The 19,361-nt window shown below is 41.4% G+C and overlaps 3 protein-coding genes across 3 annotated transcripts; all 3 read right to left on the reverse strand.

Moving 5' to 3' along the window:
- Positions 1-1,760: 1,760 nt before the first annotated feature.
- On the reverse strand, positions 1,761-3,583 carry LOC148097637 (tripartite motif-containing protein 16-like). Its single transcript, XM_087831437.1, has one exon. It carries the CDS (start codon positions 3,420-3,422, stop codon positions 1,761-1,763), a length of 1,662 nt encoding a protein of 553 aa, XP_087687563.1. The 5' UTR covers positions 3,423-3,583.
- Positions 3,584-4,147: 564 nt separating this feature from the next.
- LOC148097638 (zinc finger BED domain-containing protein 4-like) lies at positions 4,148-6,218 on the reverse strand. Its single transcript, XM_087831303.1, has 3 exons — positions 5,636-6,218; positions 5,356-5,574; positions 4,148-4,152 (listed from the first exon to the last, which is right to left on the reverse strand). Exons 1-3 carry the CDS (start codon positions 6,195-6,197, stop codon positions 4,148-4,150), a joined length of 786 nt encoding a protein of 261 aa, XP_087687429.1. The 5' UTR covers positions 6,198-6,218.
- Positions 6,219-6,669: 451 nt separating this feature from the next.
- Positions 6,670-7,404, reverse strand: LOC148097639 (zinc finger BED domain-containing protein 4-like). Its single transcript, XM_087831304.1, has 4 exons — positions 7,336-7,404; positions 7,120-7,237; positions 6,859-6,995; positions 6,670-6,780 (listed from the first exon to the last, which is right to left on the reverse strand). The coding sequence occupies exons 1-4, from the start codon at positions 7,402-7,404 to the stop codon at positions 6,670-6,672; spliced, it is 435 nt and encodes a 144-aa protein (XP_087687430.1).
- Positions 7,405-19,361: the final 11,957 nt, after the last annotated feature.

Raw genomic sequence — 19,361 nt, forward strand, 5'->3', positions numbered from 1 at the left:
CAACATACTGTTTTACTTTTGTCCATGACGCGCTTACCTTCAGGGTCATACGTCACATGAAAACCAAAATAGTTCCAAACGCCAGATCTGAATGAGGGTGGGGGAGGTTCAATTTGCCATGTTGCAAGGAGAGCTTAACTTCTGTCTCGCTAGCTTGCCCTGCGCTCAGTCAATCTGCGTTCGACTACTCCGCCTAGGCTGCACTGTCGAGCGCAGATCCACTGAGCGCTCAACAAAGACAGCACAGTCAGAAGGAAAGTTGATAAAATAAATTTTAAATTTTGTATTGTTCGATACTGTCACGGTCTGCCGAGGCAAGCCGTGTGGGAACTATTTAGGACCAGGAAGCGGCAGCTCTGGTGCAGGTGAGTATTTATTAACACGAGTAGAAATAAACAGCAATGGCGGGTGAACATGAGCAGGAAAACCTAAACTGGGCAGAGCTAACAAAACAAACCAGAACAAAGATGCAGGGAGGTCCGGGGAAATACACACAGAGAGACGCAGGGAGAGACGCAGGGAGACCAAGGGGAAGCGGCGCCGATGTGGACAGAGTTCAGGGGGCCGACCGTGCGGAAGGCAACGGTGGCGACTCAGGTGAAGGGAGTCTGGGGGCCGCCCACGATGGCGATGGCGCCTGGCCAGTGGCCTGGAAATTGGCCGGTTAGCTGCAGACCCAGACGAGGCTGGACCAGGCGACGCTGAAGGCGAAGACACGGAGGCTGGAACAGGCAACGCTGAAGGCGAAGACACGGAGGCTGGACAAGGCGACGCTGAGGGCGAAGACACAGAGGCTGCAGCCGGCGTGGATGATGAGGCTGCAGCCGGCATGGATGATGAGGCTGAAGACTCTGAAGCCGGACCAGACAAGGCTGAAGGCGGCGGCGTGGAAGCCGGAGGCGCTGCAGGCGGCGACGTGGAAGCCGGAGACGGAGGCGCTGCAGGCGGCGGCGTGGGAGCCGGAGGCGCTGCAGGCGAAGGAAATCTTTGAACACAACAGAAAGTGACCTTTTAAACCTGCGACACTGATGCTGTATTCAAGGACCATTAAAAACATCTGAAAGGACTTAAGAACATGAAGAAAATGTGACTTGTTTCTCTGTAATGAAGCTGTTTTAGTGAAGAAAGTTGAAAGGTCACAGAGCGACTGCTGAATCTTCTGCTCTAAACATGAACTCTGAACTTTGTGATGCTTCAGGAGGAAAACTGCTTCAGTTATTCTCTCAGATTAGTTTCATATTTTCTGCATCAGATTTGAGTGAGATCCTGGAATGAAGACAGAAGAAAAGACTTTGTTCAAAGTTTGATTTATAGTCAAACCTTCCAGTTTATTCACACAATAAAACATCAACACAATATATGAATTCATTCATTAAAATCACAGTTTTCCCTCATTTGTTTGATGATTTTGACAAAAACAAACACAAACACACACACATGGTCTGCCATACTCATAAAGAGAAATGTGGACATTTTTCAATACAAATATTCCAGAAACATTTAGAGGATAGAGAAGTTTACATTTTCATGTGGAGAAATATTTTAGTAAATCAAAATGATGATGAGCAGTGATAGCCTCCATAAACAGTCACAGGAAAGATCTCCTTTAAAAACTCAGAAACATCAAGAGAACAACTAGAAGATGTGGAGGTACCACCCATAATGTTTGACTGACAGCTGATCTCTGTGCAGAAATGATGGAGAGAAAATAAAATGAAACTAAAATACAGATTTAAACCCACAATATGAAAGACTTCAGTCTATTTCACTTTAATCAACTTAGCAGTGCCTCCAACTGCATTGAAGTAAAATGTCAGTCCAGCATAGAGCGGCTGAGTGAATGTGGTCTGGACTCTGTGGAGGAGAGTCATGGTTTCAGAGACGCTGTAGAAGGACAAAATACCTGCTCTGTGATCCAGGTACACTCCTACTCTGGCGGAACGAGGACCTGAGACAGGAGTTTGGATGTTGTTGTACCAAAATGTATAACTGTTGTTGTCACAATCTAATGACCAAGATTTGTCATTACGTCCAAATATACTCTCACTCCCTGTTCTGCTGATATTCTTGTATGCGACTGCTACTCGAACTCCTCCCCCTCTCCACTCCACCTCCCAGTAACAACGTCCAGTCAGACTCTCTCTACTCAGGACCTGCCACCAAGTGAATCTGTCTGGATGATCACAGTAAGACTGTTGTTGTTTCATAAATGTTGCTTTTCTGTTCCCCTCTGATAATAACAGCTGTTTGTTTGCTGTGTTTGGATCCAGTGTGATTTCACGTGAATATTTTAAGAATCCAGCTCTGGTCTTTGGCTCTGGTGGATCTGACAGTGAAACATCCACTTCAGTGACTGTCAGTGAGATGTTTGTCCATTCCTCTCTCAGAATGTCCTGTAGTTTATCTCTGACCTCTGACACAGCTGCTGTCACATCCTCAAAGTAGCTCAGAGGACGGATATTGATGCTGGATGAGTCTGTAGACTCACTGAGTGCTGACAGTGAGGGGTAGTTGTGTAGAAACTGGATGTGATCCTCTGTGTGTGAGAGCTGCTTCAGCTCAGCATCTTTCCTCTTCAGCTCAGTGATCTCCTGCTCCAGCTTCTCCTGAAGCTCTTTGACTCGACTCACTTCAGTTTCCTGCTGGGATCTGATCTGCTGCTTCACATCAGAGCTTCTTTTCTGGATGAGATGGATCAGCTCAGTGAAGATCTTCTCACTGTGCTCCACTGTTTGATCAGCAGACTGATTGATGGCCTCCACCTCCTGTTGAAGCAGCTTCACATCTTTCTCTCTGTCCTGGATTCTCTGCTGGATGTTTTGTCGACTCACCTCCAGCTCTCTCTGCCTCTCAGTCCTTTCTGCTGCAGCTGAGACTGTGTCGTGGCCTTTATGTTCACCCACAGAGCAGAGATAACAGATACTCTGCTGATCAGTAGGGCAGAACATCTTCATCACCTCATCATGACGAGAGCAGATGTTCTCCTGGAGCTTCTTGGAGGGCTCCACCAGCTTGTGTTTCTTTAACTGAGCTGCTACATAATGCGGCTGAAGGTGTTTCTCACAGTAAGATGTCAAACACACAAAACAGGACTTGAATGCTTTCATTTTTCTTCCAGTGCAGACATCACAGGCCACATCTTCAGGTCCAGCATAGCAGTGATCAGCAGGAGCAGCTTGGAGTCCAGTCTTCTTCAGCTCCTCCACTAAATCTGCTAACATGGTGTTTTTCTCCAGGACAGGCCTCGCTGTGAAAGTCTGTCTGCACTGAGGGCAGCTGTAGATTTTCTTCTTTTCCTCTTCATCCAAGAAGCTTTTAATACAGTTCCTGCAGTAGCTGTGTCCACAGGGAATAGTCACCGGATCCTTCAGTAGATCCAAACAGACTGAACAGCAGAATTTTGTTTGATCCATTTGATTCATGTGCTGTGCCGTTTCACCGTCTCTCAGTGACTGTCAGACAGTTTCACTTCCTCTGAACAGAAACAACCTCTGTGCTCTGAAGGGAAACAGATCTCTGCTCTTTTTCACCTCCTACAGGAAATGAGGCTCACCAGCAACTGCATTTACACCATGTTGTTTAGACCCATCCTGATACAGACACATCTGTGAAGGGAGGCACTAAAGAAATATTCTTACAGAGCGACCAAGAGCCATTCAGTTGAAGCAGGGTGTGGTATGTTTGGTTACAACATGCAGTAACAAGTCTGACCCAGTTAAAGTTTAATAGTTTATCTTTACTTGGTGCTTTGAAATGTGACAGTCAACACTCAGCGAGTTCATTTTATATTTCAAAAAGTTCAGCAAAGTTTAGGATGCTTTGATGAATAAAAATAAATCACACTTTATATTTTGACATTTTCTAATCTTAGTTCATTCTCACACTTACAGAATGATGCATGGGAACAACTGACTCCACTAAATCAAACCTATGTTCAAATGAAATTACTGTACAAGACAGGCAGCAAGCTTGATTTCTTGATTGTTTTTTTAAATAGTAAAATATATGTAAAACTATTTAAAAAAACAAATACAGATAGTGTTCTAATTCTACATTCTTTAGTAATTTTTCCTGTGTACCAACATGGATTTCGAAACAATACATTAATATGTGCTTTAAATGCAGACACTCAAATAAAACTCAACATTCACACTGAAGATACACAGTAGACATAAGAATCAGTTTTCATGCCCTTTGTTTATTCTTTCATTTAAAATCTTTGTGGTAAAGATCATCATAATTACCCATTAACTTTCATGTACAGCTTAAATGTTTCACTACACTGTTGGCAGCAAAGATTACACAGCAAAGCCGATTAAACTAGAAGCTAAACGACTGTTCAGTCCAAGGGCGTAGATTTGGCATGGACGGAAGGGACCCACCAATATCCAGCGATTATTGAATTGTCCCCACCAATAATTAGAAAGAAAAACAAACCCGATAGAAAGAAAAAAAACGATCTGTCAGCGTCTCATTCACCCAGCGGTGCAGAAAGAGTTAAATTACGTTCTCTACTGGAGTCCTACGTCACGTGACAAATATGGCCAATGTGATTGGAGCTCTGTTTAGTTTCAGCAGCGGCAAGCCTGCGCTGCGAGGAGGAGAGGAGGACGGCAGCAACTAGGAAGAACCTGGATATAAGAAAGTATTTTTCAAAGAAACCTGTAAGTCACTTAAAGTCAAGCTCACTCATAACATGTTGTGATGGTGAGATGAAGCCTCGTGATGAAATGAAGCTTTCCATCCAACTGGTCGACTCATGGTTCGAAGCATTGTGATGATTCATTTGCTCTACTGCGCCATCAAGTGGACGATTCAAGTGAAACGGGCTCAATGATTATAATGATGTGATGTGTAAACCTCTAAACTGAATAAATAAATTGTTTTTATGGTTATTTATCCCGAATATTGTCTCAGTATGTCTGATACAAAAGAGAAAGTGGAAACTATCAGTACAGAGTTTTTGGGATGATTGTGTAACTGTGTAATCATGTGACACAAACTAGTGTGTGGCGCTTCAAGTTGAACGAATAAAGAAATTACTTTTGTTCATGACACCAATAACTAAACTCTAAATATTAGTTATATTTAATATTATACTAATTTTATATTAATTTAATTTAATTAATGTTTGTGTATAATAAATTGGCAGCTTAACACAGGAATGTACATGGAAACAAAAAGGGAGGGAGTTGTGATGTGAATGTGGTTGTGACTTTATAACAGTGCTCATGACACTAGGGAAAAGTTTTCATTTGTTTTTATTCAAAAATAGCAGCTTTTCCACAGTGCTGGGCTTAAGACGGTTCCTCTTTTTTGAGAGGATTTCTCCTGCTTTTGAAAATATCCTCTCACAGGGCACAGATGAAGCAGGGGTTGCAAGAAAAACCACAGCAAGTTTATACAAGTTTGGATAAAGAAATTTGTGTCCAGCCCAGTACTCCAGCGGATTCTCCAGTCTGACGATATTTGGTTCATGGAGGTATTTCTGTACTTCAGCTGTTGCATCAGCAGTAGCATTTGGGGTCTTTGTCTCTAGAACAGTGGTGTCCAAACGATGCCACAGTTTGCTACCTAAAACAAACAGAATGTAAGTAACTAAATACAATATAATAATCGAAATGTGCTCATATACCTTGAGTCACAGGCTGAGAAGCTTTTGATGATGAGGCTGCTGATGAGAAGGCCACGTGCTGCAAAATAGCAGCACATTCAAAAATAAGTCTCTTCTCAGCATCCATTGCTTTATTTGGGCTAAAGAAGCCTATTTTTTTGAACCTTGGATCCAGCAATGTTGCCAGTGACATGATGCTCATTGACTGCAATGTGTAGAGCTTCTCCTTTAATTGTCTCCTTAGACACTCAACCATGGTGGAGCTCTCTGGAGTTAGGACAACTCCCATTTCCTCTTCATTTAGTGCATGGTGCAACATTGTTAGAAGTGGAATTACTTTGGATCCAGACACTCGCTTTTCCTCTGACAGCTCAGTGGTGGCATCATTAAATGGGGAGAGTATTTTAAGACATTCTGCCATAAGGTCATACTGTTCAGAGGATAGTGGGCAAATATCAGTGTGCAGGCCAGCTAACGATGCTCCAATAGGTTCCCTGAGTTCATGAACACGTTGAAGCATTTGGAATGTGCTGTTCCAACGTGTATCCACCTCTTGAATTAACTTCAGTGCAGGCCGGCCCATTTGCTCCTGCACCTCTGTCAGCCTCTCCTAGAAAAACAGCCAACACAAACTGATTAATTCAAGCTGTGTTACTGCAGCAGCACCTCAAAGCAGTAATGAAATAATGGAACAAACCTTAGCAGTTGTACTGCTCTTGAAATATCCCACTATCCTCCTACAGGTAGTCCGGATGTCAGACAGCGTCGTGTGTTGATCAAGAGCTTTTTTGACCATTAGGTTTAATGTATGTGCCGCACAATTACTGTGACGCAAACGAAGCTCCTTAGCACAAGCACCCATGTTTGCTGCTCCATCAGTCACATAACATGTAACTTTGTCTGTAATGCCCCACTCTGACATGAGCGCTGCTGTTACTTGTGACAAATTGACAGCAGTATGTGCTTGAGGGAAGTGCTGAACACCTAACACTACAGAATGCAATGCAGTGTTAGAGTCAATGAAATGGCAGGTGACGGCTAGGTAAGCCTCTGTGTTAATGGAGGTCCATATCAGATGTCAAACTAACTGCAGAAACCTTGGCCACAGTCAGTTGTTCTTTTTGTTTGGACTCTTTGTATCTTTGGTCCACCATAGCTTTCAAAGCCTAAACAAAAGAAGGTACAGTACTTAATATGTAAATAAAGGCAAAATGGAAACATGCTTCATATTTTAAGATACACACCTGCCTTGTGGGGAGAACATAGTTAGGGTTCAAAACTTTAACAAGCTTCCTAAACCCACTGTCCTCCACAATAGTGAAGGGCTGGGAATCCTCTATCACCATGTTGACCAAGGCCTCATCCACATCATTCCTCTCCCCTGATACAACAAAAAAACATTAAGAAATTACATATTTCAGTAAATAGAACCCAAATATTAATGAATTACATGGGGAATATAAATGTATCAAATGACTGTATCCTTAAAACCTACAAAAACTCACCTGAGCTTGGTCCACCTTGGTTAGTCTCCTTGTTCTCATGCAGGGCTCTGTAATGCCTCAGCATAGATGAGGTGTTGTTGCTGTATCCAAGTTCTTTAGAGCACAGCAAACACTTCACCTTTTAATAAACAAAAAGACAGAAATCTGATTATAGGATCTGTGGTGTGGTTTATTTATATTATGGTACTTATCATTTCTTTATTACAGTGTGTATACCTTATTAGGAGAGATGACATCAAAATGTTGCCAGACAGGGGAAAATTTTCTTTTCCTTGCTGGTTCCATCGAGGGAAGAAATGCTCAAGTAACTATGTAACACGTACGTAATCCAATCCACAACACAATGTGATGGGGGAATCAGCTGTGTTTTGCTGCCCATTTTATTTCGAATTTGGCGCGAACCGGTGAACCAGTTCCCGAATCAGTCACGTGGTACGGACTGCTCGCGAGGCCTCGAACGTCACTGCATACGTAATCAAAGCAAGCCTCGATACGCGCTTCAGAAAAACGCCCCCGAGATTACCCGACGCACGATTCGGAGCTTCGTCACAATAACGTCACAATAACGTTACAGGCTATGCTAGGCTTTGGCCCACATCAGTCTAAAATTGTATGTAACCATGAATAACGTGTTTTGTAAACTAACTGCACAGCAGGCAGCACTATCAGTTCTCTCAGTCTCAGAGCAGCATTTCTAATTTTGATTGAAACTGTCAGAGAAAACGGAGCCTCGAGCGAGCCAGGATATTAGTTTACAGAGGCTGTTAAAATTATATGTCTAACGTTAAAATGTTGGTGACACAATAATTTTATCCTAATGGTACTGACATATTCATAGCGTTAATTTTTGAGACAAAATATCATGAGGTAGTCATGATTTTGCAAATATTCCACCTTGTAGTGCAGTTTGCACAAATTGTTTTAAAAATGCACTCACACTACAAACATTACTGACGAGTCAAGATCTGCACAAACTGACAGAAACACTGAAGCAGCTCCACATTTTATTCTTATTGTCATGTATGTCCTATTTGTCAGGTGATAGAAAGTAATGGTGACACAAGATCACAGGTGAAATTGGATGATGACCTGATGGTTCATGACTGTATTTGAAGCACATGTGTGACTGCATGTATGTTGGATGTCTCACTGTTATTTATCAGGTGACAGAGGCAGCTCTGCCATGTTGTAGCTCAGACAGAGGTGACGAGGTGAGGTCACAGGTGACTGACTGATGATTTGGTGCTATAGATTAACTAGTATTTATTATCATGACAGTTGTTAGGCTGCTGATGTAAATTGATTCATTAGTGTATATTTGACAAAGAATCTGAATTGACACGTCTCACTTTTTATATGACACGAATCCATGTGTTATTTTATCAGGTGGCAATATGTCCTAGTGCAGTCAGAGGGGAAGAGCCAAAGGTGAGGCACATCAAGCACAGAATAATAATTTTAATCTGAGGATAAAACTCATGTACTGAGGCTGAAAGAAGCTTCAGTGCTCTCAGAAGACTAAAAAGATGGCTAAGGTCAACAATGACTCAAATGAGATTAAACAATGCTGCTGTGTGTCCACCAGGAGAGACTGGACAGTATAGATGTAAAACAAATATGCCAGCAGTTTATCTCAGTTAACGAGAGGAGCAGGCATGTGTTTGGCTCCTTCACATAGTGGACATTGAGTTGTTGTGTGGGTCACCAGTAGTCCATGTCTGTTGCTGTAACAGTAGTTCATGTTTAGAATAAAACATCCCAGCTCACTGATTTGATCGGGGCAATAGTGCCTAAAATGTTGCATAATTTTGCTGAGAGATCTTTTACTTTGTGGTCATCTTAGACGAGTAGTTTTATGGACAAAACCCACCAAGTCATTCAGTGTTCCCTTAGTGCTAATGTGTCAGAGATGTTGGTGTACTATAACTGAACTAATGTTGTTAATTTCTTAAAGTCATTTTCTTTTATTGTCATGACTGTATTTGAAGCTATTTTTATTTTTGTATGATACCTGATTTATATGGAATATGACTGAAGTAAACTAAAGTCTAAAATACTTAGTCAGTCATTTGTTTAATAGTAATTTAACATTATCTAATTCACATATAAAACTATGAATTGTAATTTTAAGTGGTTTAAAAGCACGTAGAATAGGATATGTAGGCAAGTATATTTCTCCTTTTTTTTTTTTTTATCAAGAAGCAAAGACAAAAAGGACAAAAAAAAAAAAAGAAACAATGCAGGGTTCGATGGTTGAATCATCCGTCCCCACCAATGCCAAAACCAAATCTACGCCCTTGGTTCAGTCCTCTTTTGAAAGCAGTCTTTAAATGGGGACAAGCATTAACTTCTGTCATAAACTGTATAACCACCAGATGGCGATATTAGTTTGTAAGTAATAAAACGGCATCAAAACAAACCTCTAGTCCGACCTGAGACACAGCTCCTGATCGAAGGATTATTTCATGGTGAGGAGATCCTCAGACAAAATGAGCTTAAATACAGATTAATAACAGTTTGCTAAAGATGGAAACTCACTGCAAGGACAGAGAACTGCGTTTTTTTCACTTTGACATTTTTGTTTTCACATTGAACTTGAACATTTTTCTGTTATTTTGCAAATTCTCCTATTTTATATATTTCAATAGAAAACTGGGAACATCTCAGGCCCTCCAAAGTACGGAGGCCTATCTCCCCTCACCACACTCCCTGCTGGTGGCTGATGCCCTCAGACGTTGGTGTGTTGGTGGTTCTTGTCGACTGGGGCTGGGCGCTCATGTATGTACCGGCTCACTCCTGGGCCCTGTTTCAGAAAGCCGGTTTAGTGCAAACTCTGAGTAAGTATACCCTGAGTTAACGAAAACTCTGGGTTTTCGGTTTCACAAAGCGAGTTTAGATTAATTCTGAGTGAGTTACTATGACGACACACTCCGTGAAGCTAACCTGCCCCCTAGCAGGTTTACTTCAACTAACCCTGACTTTCTCCGCCTCTTTGTCGGAAACCTGACTGTAGGAAGTGTCAGACATGGCGTGCCCCTTCCTTGAAGAGCCAGTAGATGTTGAAGCCCAAATTCAAGAGAGTGATTAGAGCGCGTTTGGACATTTTATCATTTCCTGATGATTTTCTGTGTGAACGTTACCGTTTTTCAGCACAATCTATAATTTATTTGAATAACATCCTCGGGCCTAATATTGCTCATGTGACACATCGCGGACATTCTCTCAGTTCTGTACATATTATTTGTATTGCACTTCGTTTTTTTGCAAGCTTTCTGTATAATATTGGTGACGCTGAGCACGTTTCCAAGGCTACCGTCTGTCGGGCAGTCAGGAATGTTACAGTTGCACTGAAACGTCTCCCGTACTCGTTTGTGGTGTTCCCCGGTCATAGACCCACAAGATTTATCAAAGAGGGATTCCACAAAATTGCAGGTATCAGGATGAACAAAACTTAATTCATGATGTGGTGATACTTGAACTACTACTTAAATTTTACATTCATTTTCAGGGTTCCCAGGCGTGATTGGCTGTATAGATGGCACTCACATTCCAATCATTGCTCCTTCAGTAAATGAAGGAGACTATGTGAACAGGAAGTCTTTCCACAGCATTAATGTACAGGTACATAGTTCCCTGTAGCATTTCAAACTAACAAATTATTTCATTATAGTAACGGATGCTAATTTGTGTTCTCTGCACTGTGAAGATCATATGTGATGCTGCCAACATTATCACAAATGTGGAAGCCAAGTGGCCAGGCTCTGTTCATGACTCACGAATTTTTCGTGAATGTACACTGAGCACAAAATTTGGACATGGTGAGTTGAAAATACTTTAAAATATATAAAGACCAATTGCTACAGGGACATTTGAACTGAAGTGTATCCTTCTGTCTTAGGAGAGTTCACTGGCTACTTGCTTGGTGATAGGGGGTATCCATGTTTACCCTATTTGCTTACCCCTTACCCTGACCCTGACCCGGGCCCACAGCAGCGATATAATCTGGCTCATTGCAGGACAAGAGCCAGAGTTGAAATGACTATCGGAATGCTTAAGGCCCGGTTCCAGTGCCTTCAAAGACTCAGGGTCACCCCAGAAAGGGCATGTGACATTATTGTGGCATGTGTGATTCTTCACAACATTGCCACAATTAGAGGAGAACACTGTCCTTCTAAACCAAACATCAGCAGTGATCCAAACCATGAACATCCTGACCCTCCCACGGACATACAAGATGGAAGAGCAGTCAGAGACACCATATGTCACAATCATTTCCTTTGACCCATCACCTCAACATGTTGAAAGAAGAATAAACAGATTTTTTGTTCGACTGGCTTTATTGGTCGCCTGTATTTCCTGTACACAAAGTATTAATAAGTATATTATTATGTTGTTCAAACACTGAAATCATTCGTCCATCTCTGACCACTTCACCCACCCTTAACTGATGTTCCAGCAGTAAAATCTCAATCTTGGTCTTTTGGATCTGCTGCTTGAAGTTTTCCATTTCCAAGTCGCATTTTTTTATTTTCTTGATCAAATAGGTCTTGTACAGCTGCTTTACAGGGAGCTATTGAAACACAGAAAATAGCATTGACATTCATAGTACATGCCTACTTAGGTTGGTTGTAAATCAGTGCTGAACATCTTACTGAGGAAAGGTTTGTTGGAGAAGTGGCTGGACCCTCTTCCTCTTCATTTCCATCATCACTCTGTTAGAGACATAGAAAGTCCATGGTTTTATTATAGTACCACATTTTATTCAATTGTTATATTTTCCATTGTAAGAGGTAAACCTCATGAAGTGTCTCTGTTGCTTCCTCCTCTGTAACAGCTGTCGATGTTTCTTCATTATTTTCCTGTAGTAAAGAAATTAACAACATTGCTGTTCTACTGTAAACTCATATAATCTGTGGAGTATTAAGAGTTCTCACAACTGCATGTTGGTCTGGCTCAACAGGAGGCTGCACCAGATGCAGTACATCATCACCATCAACTGATAGAATATGAGGTTTATACAGGTCACTTATAACTTACAAGGGACCAAATGGCAATTAACAAACATATACCAATCACCTTACACTTCATTGTCATTATGCTCTCAAAGACAACCAAGACTGAGGGAAGGCAAAATCAGTAGGAAAATAATTCATTATGGTAAAGAGTTTATCAAATGAATGAGTAGCACTGCAAAGGTGACTGTGAAGAAAGGATGTATGCACATCATGTATTATTTTGAATTTACCTCTTATGTAGGCACTTGTGTCTTGCGGGGTTATTGACTCGGAGGATGTCCCCGCAGAGATGCCTTCAGCCACAGGGCGCCCACTGTTTTGGCTGAGGGCCAACTGCTCAGCCTCTGTGAGTGGTGGTGGTGGAGGACCCCCACCTGTTTTTCGGGCCTCCGCTTTTTTTCTGTTGGCTATAACGGGTCACATTTGAGCATACAGAGTAAGCAAATATGTACTTGTAATGTGCTCAGATAATTTTAATAAGTGCTCACAGAAAGAAAATTAATGTAGCCTCTAACTGCAATTGATTTACATAAGACAAACAGACCAAGCACTATGGCTCATAATACAATTACACCTTACCTGTTTGGACTATATTTTTATATTTCATTTTTACTTGCTGCCAGGAACGTTTGGGGCCTGTTGGGTTGCACCTGCGCTCACATCACATCACAAAATGAAATGTATAACATAAAATATAATAAAATAACGTGTTAAATGGGTGGAAATCCCTAGATCAATGTTTAAATTAACACTCATGCATTGACTCTGTCGGCTATGTTTTGCCATGCATGCTCCCTTTCTTTTGCAGCTGAGGCTGTGTTACTTTTTTTCCGCAAAATTTGCATGTTATCGGCATATGCTGCCATCAGAATTTCGGCCTCAAGCGCTGTAAAATACATTGACCGCGCCTTCTTTCCCTCCGTCTCCATGGTGACTCGCTTAATCTGTGCTCCACTAATCAGGGCTTTATGTATCCTCGTGCGCGCGCTTAACTTGGGGTTAAAGCAACTCCGCGTTGATTGAACTAATTGTTATCAGCCTTTCTGAAACCGAATATTCCGAGTTGGACAGTTCGGGGTTACTCAACCCTGAGTATCATTTTTAACTCTGAGTTTTCTAAACCCGCTTTCTGAAACAGACCCCAGGTCTCAAAAACATAATGTCTGGTGAGGTTTTTCAGGGGGGGTTATGATTAAAATGCAACACCGCAACCTAGGGGAATTTCACCGCTTTGAAATATAAAGATTGTAGTTTCAAACAAGCCAAACAAATGAAAACGCAGGCTCGAATACACTACTGATGCAGACTGGTTTCAATATCAAAATACTTTTATTCAATATATTTGTTAAAAACAAACAAACAAATACAAATAAAACAGAAGTTAAAACAAGTGCAGCATGAATCAGTATAAAGGTTGACTGTGAAGTAAAACAACCAAATATTGAGCTGGACTTACCAGTAGCTGAGGACCATGGGGAGAAACAAACCAACCACCTATATACACAAGGTGGTGTAAAACAAAAGAAATGTGGAAAACAACCCACTGGCATGAAGGCCCCACGGCTACTGGCTTATCCTACTTTTAAACCTCTAATAGGACACTTACCACCAGGCTCATTGCTCACAGTCATACCAGAAGAACTACTAAAATCTACTCCAAGCATATTAAAACATCACACATGCTTTTAAAACAAAGAAAATAAAAAATACACAAGTCAAATAGTAATTTACACTCCACAGGTGAATGATGGTTGTTATAACTGATCCTAGCACAAACACACTAAAGGAATGCAGCATGGGGCCATCTGTGGCGACTGGAGCAAGTCAAACAGACAAATAGCAGATGTAAGCAGACACCAGCAAGACACACGGGAAAGAGATCGAACCCAACGACGTAGGCAAAACAGAAATATAAGAATCAGAATCGTGTTTATTGGCCATGTATATGTGCGGTAGATGGTGACTCTCAAGCACAGCAATGTAAATCACACACACACACGCTGTGTGAAGCCTTGAGAAATGAACGTTTTGTGAACCACTTGGCTGGAAGACTCAACTGCTTCTAGGTGCACATGGAGTAAAGGCAGGAAAGGCACACACACAAGCTAGCTGCTTACCCTAACCATCAAAAATGAATGCCTAACCCTGACCCTTACCCTAAACCTAACCACAACCTAATTGTAACCCTGACACTAAAACCAAAGTTTGAGTCTCAAAAATGCCTTCAAACACGTGGGGACTGGGATTTTGTGTCACGGTCGAACGGTCCTTCCGGACGACTCTGCTTGTGTTTATGTTTTCTGTGTGTGTTTGCTTCTCCCTCTCTCCCTCCCCGGTCCTCGGGGCTGTTTACGGAAGTGCGCGCCGTGGGAGAGGCGTGTCCTGGCGACTGTCGTCATTGGGAGTCCCTCTTCGCTGTTGCTGGCCCACCTGCAGCTGATTACCTGACCAGCCGTTGGTAATCATTCCTCCCGGCTAGACAGAGGTATTTAACCTGGACTCGCGGCGACAGTCGACGTGGGATTATTACTCCGAGCTGGTATAGTCCGTGCGAGCAGTGTGAGCTTGTTATTCGGCGAGCGTGTGGCTAACGGTGGATTTTCCTTCTTCCTCCAGGAGGGGCGAGCGGAGAAGCGAGTTGGGGAGCACACACACTAAGGGAGTTACAACACGGAACGCACTGGGAGCAAGGGACGAGCACGATTGGAAAATTGCACTTTTGAGTGAATTGTTGGACTTGCCTGTCCGTTTCACTGTAAATAAACGCACTGTGTTTCTGTGAAGAAGAACCGCGCCTGGGTCCCTCTTTTCCGTGACATTTTGGTCCCTGTGAGGCCTGTTTGTCCCCATGAGTATAGTAAACTACCAAGTTTTGGTCCCAACGAAGATGTTAATACCCGCCCACTCACTGACTCTCTCTCTCTCTCTCTCTCTCTCTCTCACACACACACACACCAAATTAAGGATTGTACATTAACATATGTTATTGTGGAAACTGCTATCGGGACCATACTGAATTTAACCAGATAAATATTTGATATAGTGAGAGAAAGAGAGTAAATGACAAACAGCCATTATAATTCATCATACATTGAGAGTAGCAGACAAATCAATAAAACACTTCTTCCAATTAATCTAATAATTCATTCAGCGTCCATCTGTTTGTTTTTTATGAGCTTTGTTTGATTTGATAAGTATCTGAGGCTGAGACCACAGGACTGTAAAATCGAATAAATATTATGCTGAAAAGTCCAAAAGATTCAATAATCTTTTGGAAATTTACCCAATTCCTACTAATGAATGTTGTCTTGTTTCAGGATACATAATACCTGCCGTTATCTAAAGACACATCTGCTTACCTGTATCTTTTGCTTGTTTCTCCTTTTCTGTTTTTTTCTAAACCGAGGACCCGATGGCTTTGACCTTTTCTTGTCCATTTTTGTCCATCAGCAATTTTTCACTGCAGCATCAACACCTAATAGACCTACACCTTGTGCAGCACGTACAAACTCCAAAACATGTACAAAACACAACAGAAGTGCTCCAGGATGCTAGGGGCAATGTTGGGCTTTGTACGTGATTTGTCTCTAGGGGCCACCGTATATATTTATATGTAAACATATATAAATAAAACCAGAATTTCTTTTACATTAGTAATTCCTTTTGTGCATAATTTCATATTTTTGTTGATAATAAATTAATTAAAGAAACAAAACAACCTGAAGCGCCGGTTAGGAGCCGAAAGAGCCGGTTCTCTAAAAAGAGCTGGAATTTCCATCACTAGCCCTGTGGTGTTCAGGTGTATAACGTGGTGTTCAGGTGTATAACGTGGTGTGGAGGTGTGTCTGCAGCAGCACCGAGGTCCTCAGCTGATTTTAATTTCAAATATGTGTCTTGGGCGTAACTTTGTTTATGGCAGCCTGTGTGATTCATGCTGTATTCACCTTGCACGCTAAGGTGCTGGCCAATTAAATCACCAGGAAGGCCGATGAACACCCGCCAGGCTGCATAAAGTTGGATTAAAATCTGCTGCAGAACATAACTGTGAATTCTGACAGCCAATTTCACATGTTAGTGTTTCAGTCACTAAAGACTGGCAGTAAATGGAAATGTCAAATGATTCATTACAAGGAGCTGCCAACTTTAGAGGCTGGTTAATCGTGACAAATCTTTTCCTTCACTCAGGTTAGCTAGTAGATTGTGGCTCAAGCAGTGAACACATGTTATCTCTATTCGGACTTTCCCAAGTGTTCTTTATCTCTTTGCTCTTGTTGTTTTCTTTTATTAAGCAGCTTTAATCTTGTTCCAGCTGTGGTTCAGGTGGTACAATTGGTACCAGTCACAGGGTCAGTGGATTGGTCCACAGTTTCCTCCAGTCCACATGCCAAAGTATCCTTGGACAAGACACTGAACCCCAAGTCCATCAGCGTGTGTGAATGTTGGCTAAAGCCCTCAGGCACAGATAGAAGTGCTGCATGAACGTGTGTGACTGGGTACATGAGACATGTAGCAGAAAGTGCTGTGAGTAGACAGGACCTATGCAAGTACGACATCATTTACAAACAACCAACACTTTTCATTTTCACTTTTTTCACTTTCATTGTGTTTTTATTTTGCCAGGGTGCAAGCCTTATTTTCTCTCATCCAGTGTTATGTTGAATTATTCATCATTCAGTCTTATGTGGAGTTCAGGTCCAGAGATAATAATTGAGGCCAAACGCCACTTTTAACATTGGGTATAAAACTTTCTTTTTAAATAAAAAGGGCAGTGATGCTAAACCAGCCTTTAGTTATGCTGCTATCTCCTTAAATCTAGTGTTGCTAGCTATTTCCCAGGCTAACTGCTGTTCAGTTCCCCAAAACAAACAACCACTGAGGCACAACTCAAAGTTAAAAATGTGCTCCGATGAAATGATCAGTTTGGCTGGACTCTCTGCTGTTGCAATAAAGTAATAATGTCTTAACATCCATCCATCCAGGGTTTCTGGAGATGAGAGGATTTAGAAGTTAGCAGTGAAAAAGCTCAATAAAGGAGAATCCATGTTCTAGTATTTCTGAAACAAACAAACAAAAACATGGAAAACCATCTAAACTTTGTATGAAATGTAAGGAAAGTTGTGTCTGGTCATTTATTTCTTTGTTGTAAAAATGCTTCTTGGCAACAAATCTTATGTCAGTTTACCTAATATGACATATGTAGTAGCAAATAATAAATAAATAATAACCTGTGGTTTGCTTACACTTGATCTACATGCAACTATACAAACATGTGAGGATTATTATATTGACTGCTTGATCTACTGCAGTGACAACACTGAGGCCTCAAACCTGTCACGATCCTGGATCATTGACCCAGCGTTTTCAGTTTTCTTGTGTTTTGATGTCATTTTGTATTATGTTTCATGTTTAAGTCGTCTTTGGTTAAGTTGATTCTCTAGTGCCGAGGTTGTCCCTGTTTAGATTTGTATTAGTTAGTATTTCCCCCCTTGTGTCTTTGCCCTCTGTGTCTCCCTCTGTGTGGCTGTGATTGTCTTTGTTGTGAGTTCTTGCTTCCCTCATGTTTCCTTCTGTTCCTCTTCCTGTCATGTTATCCATGTTTCCCCAGTCATGTTCTTTGGGGCTGTGTCCAAGTTCAGGGGTAGCATGCTTCGAAGGACCCGACCTACCCGGTCCACATAGGGCGGGTCCTTCGAAGGCCGGGTAGGCCTGAAGTGAGCTGCTGTGAGATTGGACAGTCTTCTAGCCTTCAGTAAAGTCTGCACTCACTTCTGTGTTTTTCCCGTCGCTAGCGCCAAAGCGTGACAACTTTAAAATGGACCCAGAAATGTCGCAGTGACTGAATGATTGCTGGTCATTCGTGCACATTTACTATATTATATAAAATATGTAAAACCAATCTCTATGAAACTTATAGAAGAACATTTTCTATTTCTGTTTATTTTCTATTATTCATTTGATCCTGTAACTGATTTGTGTGCATAGATGGCCCTGAAGTGTCCTCAGGGAGAGAGGGAATTAGGACAGGAAGAGAATCAATACAACACAACAACTCTTAGTAATTCATTTATTAACTTGTGTTCTTAAGGATTATCTTCTTGATATCACACATACATACTTTGTATTTTTAAGTTATCTCATTTCCTTCTGTCCTGCAGGGGGTGACTTTCCCCTGCAGGCTCATCTTCTCCAGAATTTTTCTGATCACACACAACAAATAAGAGACGAGAGAAAATTGTACAACCACCAGATGGCGAAAGAGTCCCACTGCAACTTTAAGCCATGAAGGATGTGTCTTGATGTTTGCTTGTGATAAATCTGCTTTATGTGAGTCTTTTTCAGAAAGTAACAGTAATATGTCTGATTATATGTCTTTAATCAGTAAAATCTCGCTTTGCTAGAAATAAATCAATAATAAAATTGTAAACATGCAGCTGTATGTTAGAAGTCAAAGGGTCCTTAAGTCTTCTGTAAATTGACGGGGATCAAATGAAGGACACAAGTATCTGTTCTTACTCTAATAAATGCTGCTTTAATATCCAACAGACTATTTTCCTTCCTCATCAGCAGTAAACAGCTCGACTGCGTCTGTGCATTTGTGTCCTCCATACTTGTTTACACAGACATCTCAGGCTTGATGCCACGATGCAGTGTAGAAACCTGACAACCCTCTGACTCATGTTCAAATGTTCAAGGACATTTCTCAGGATCATGTATGACCCCTTTTTGACATTTGGACTTTCATTAATAATATTTGTGTTTCTGAGTCATTTTTGTGGAGACTTCTGTCCAACGTAGTGTCCAAATGAAGCCTGAAGCTTTTCTTCACCCTCTTGTCAGATGGTCAGCAACAAAACTCTGTTCCAACCAATGTCTGATAAGAGATGAGACACAGCAGCTGAGCAAATGATCATTTCATGCTGAAGACATCCTCAGACAGAAATAAATACATACATAAACACAGCCTGGTGCCAATAACACAGCTAATGACACTGCTGTATCACTGGCTTTACTGATTAAAGACCATATCTGAAGGAAATCTTTGAACACAACAGAAAGTGACCTTTTAAACCTGCGACACTGATGCTGCATTCAAGGACCATTACAAACATCTGAAAGGACTTAAGAACATGAAGAAAATGTGACTTGTTTCTCTGTAATGAAGCTGTTTTAGTGAAGAAAGTTGAAAGGTCACAGAGCGACTGCTGAATCTTCTGCTCTAAACATGAA

Source organism: Neolamprologus brichardi, chromosome 18, assembly GCF_056152115.1.
Source record: "Neolamprologus brichardi isolate AB-2024 chromosome 18, ASM5615211v1, whole genome shotgun sequence".
Lineage (NCBI taxonomy): Eukaryota > Metazoa > Chordata > Actinopteri > Cichliformes > Cichlidae > Neolamprologus > Neolamprologus brichardi.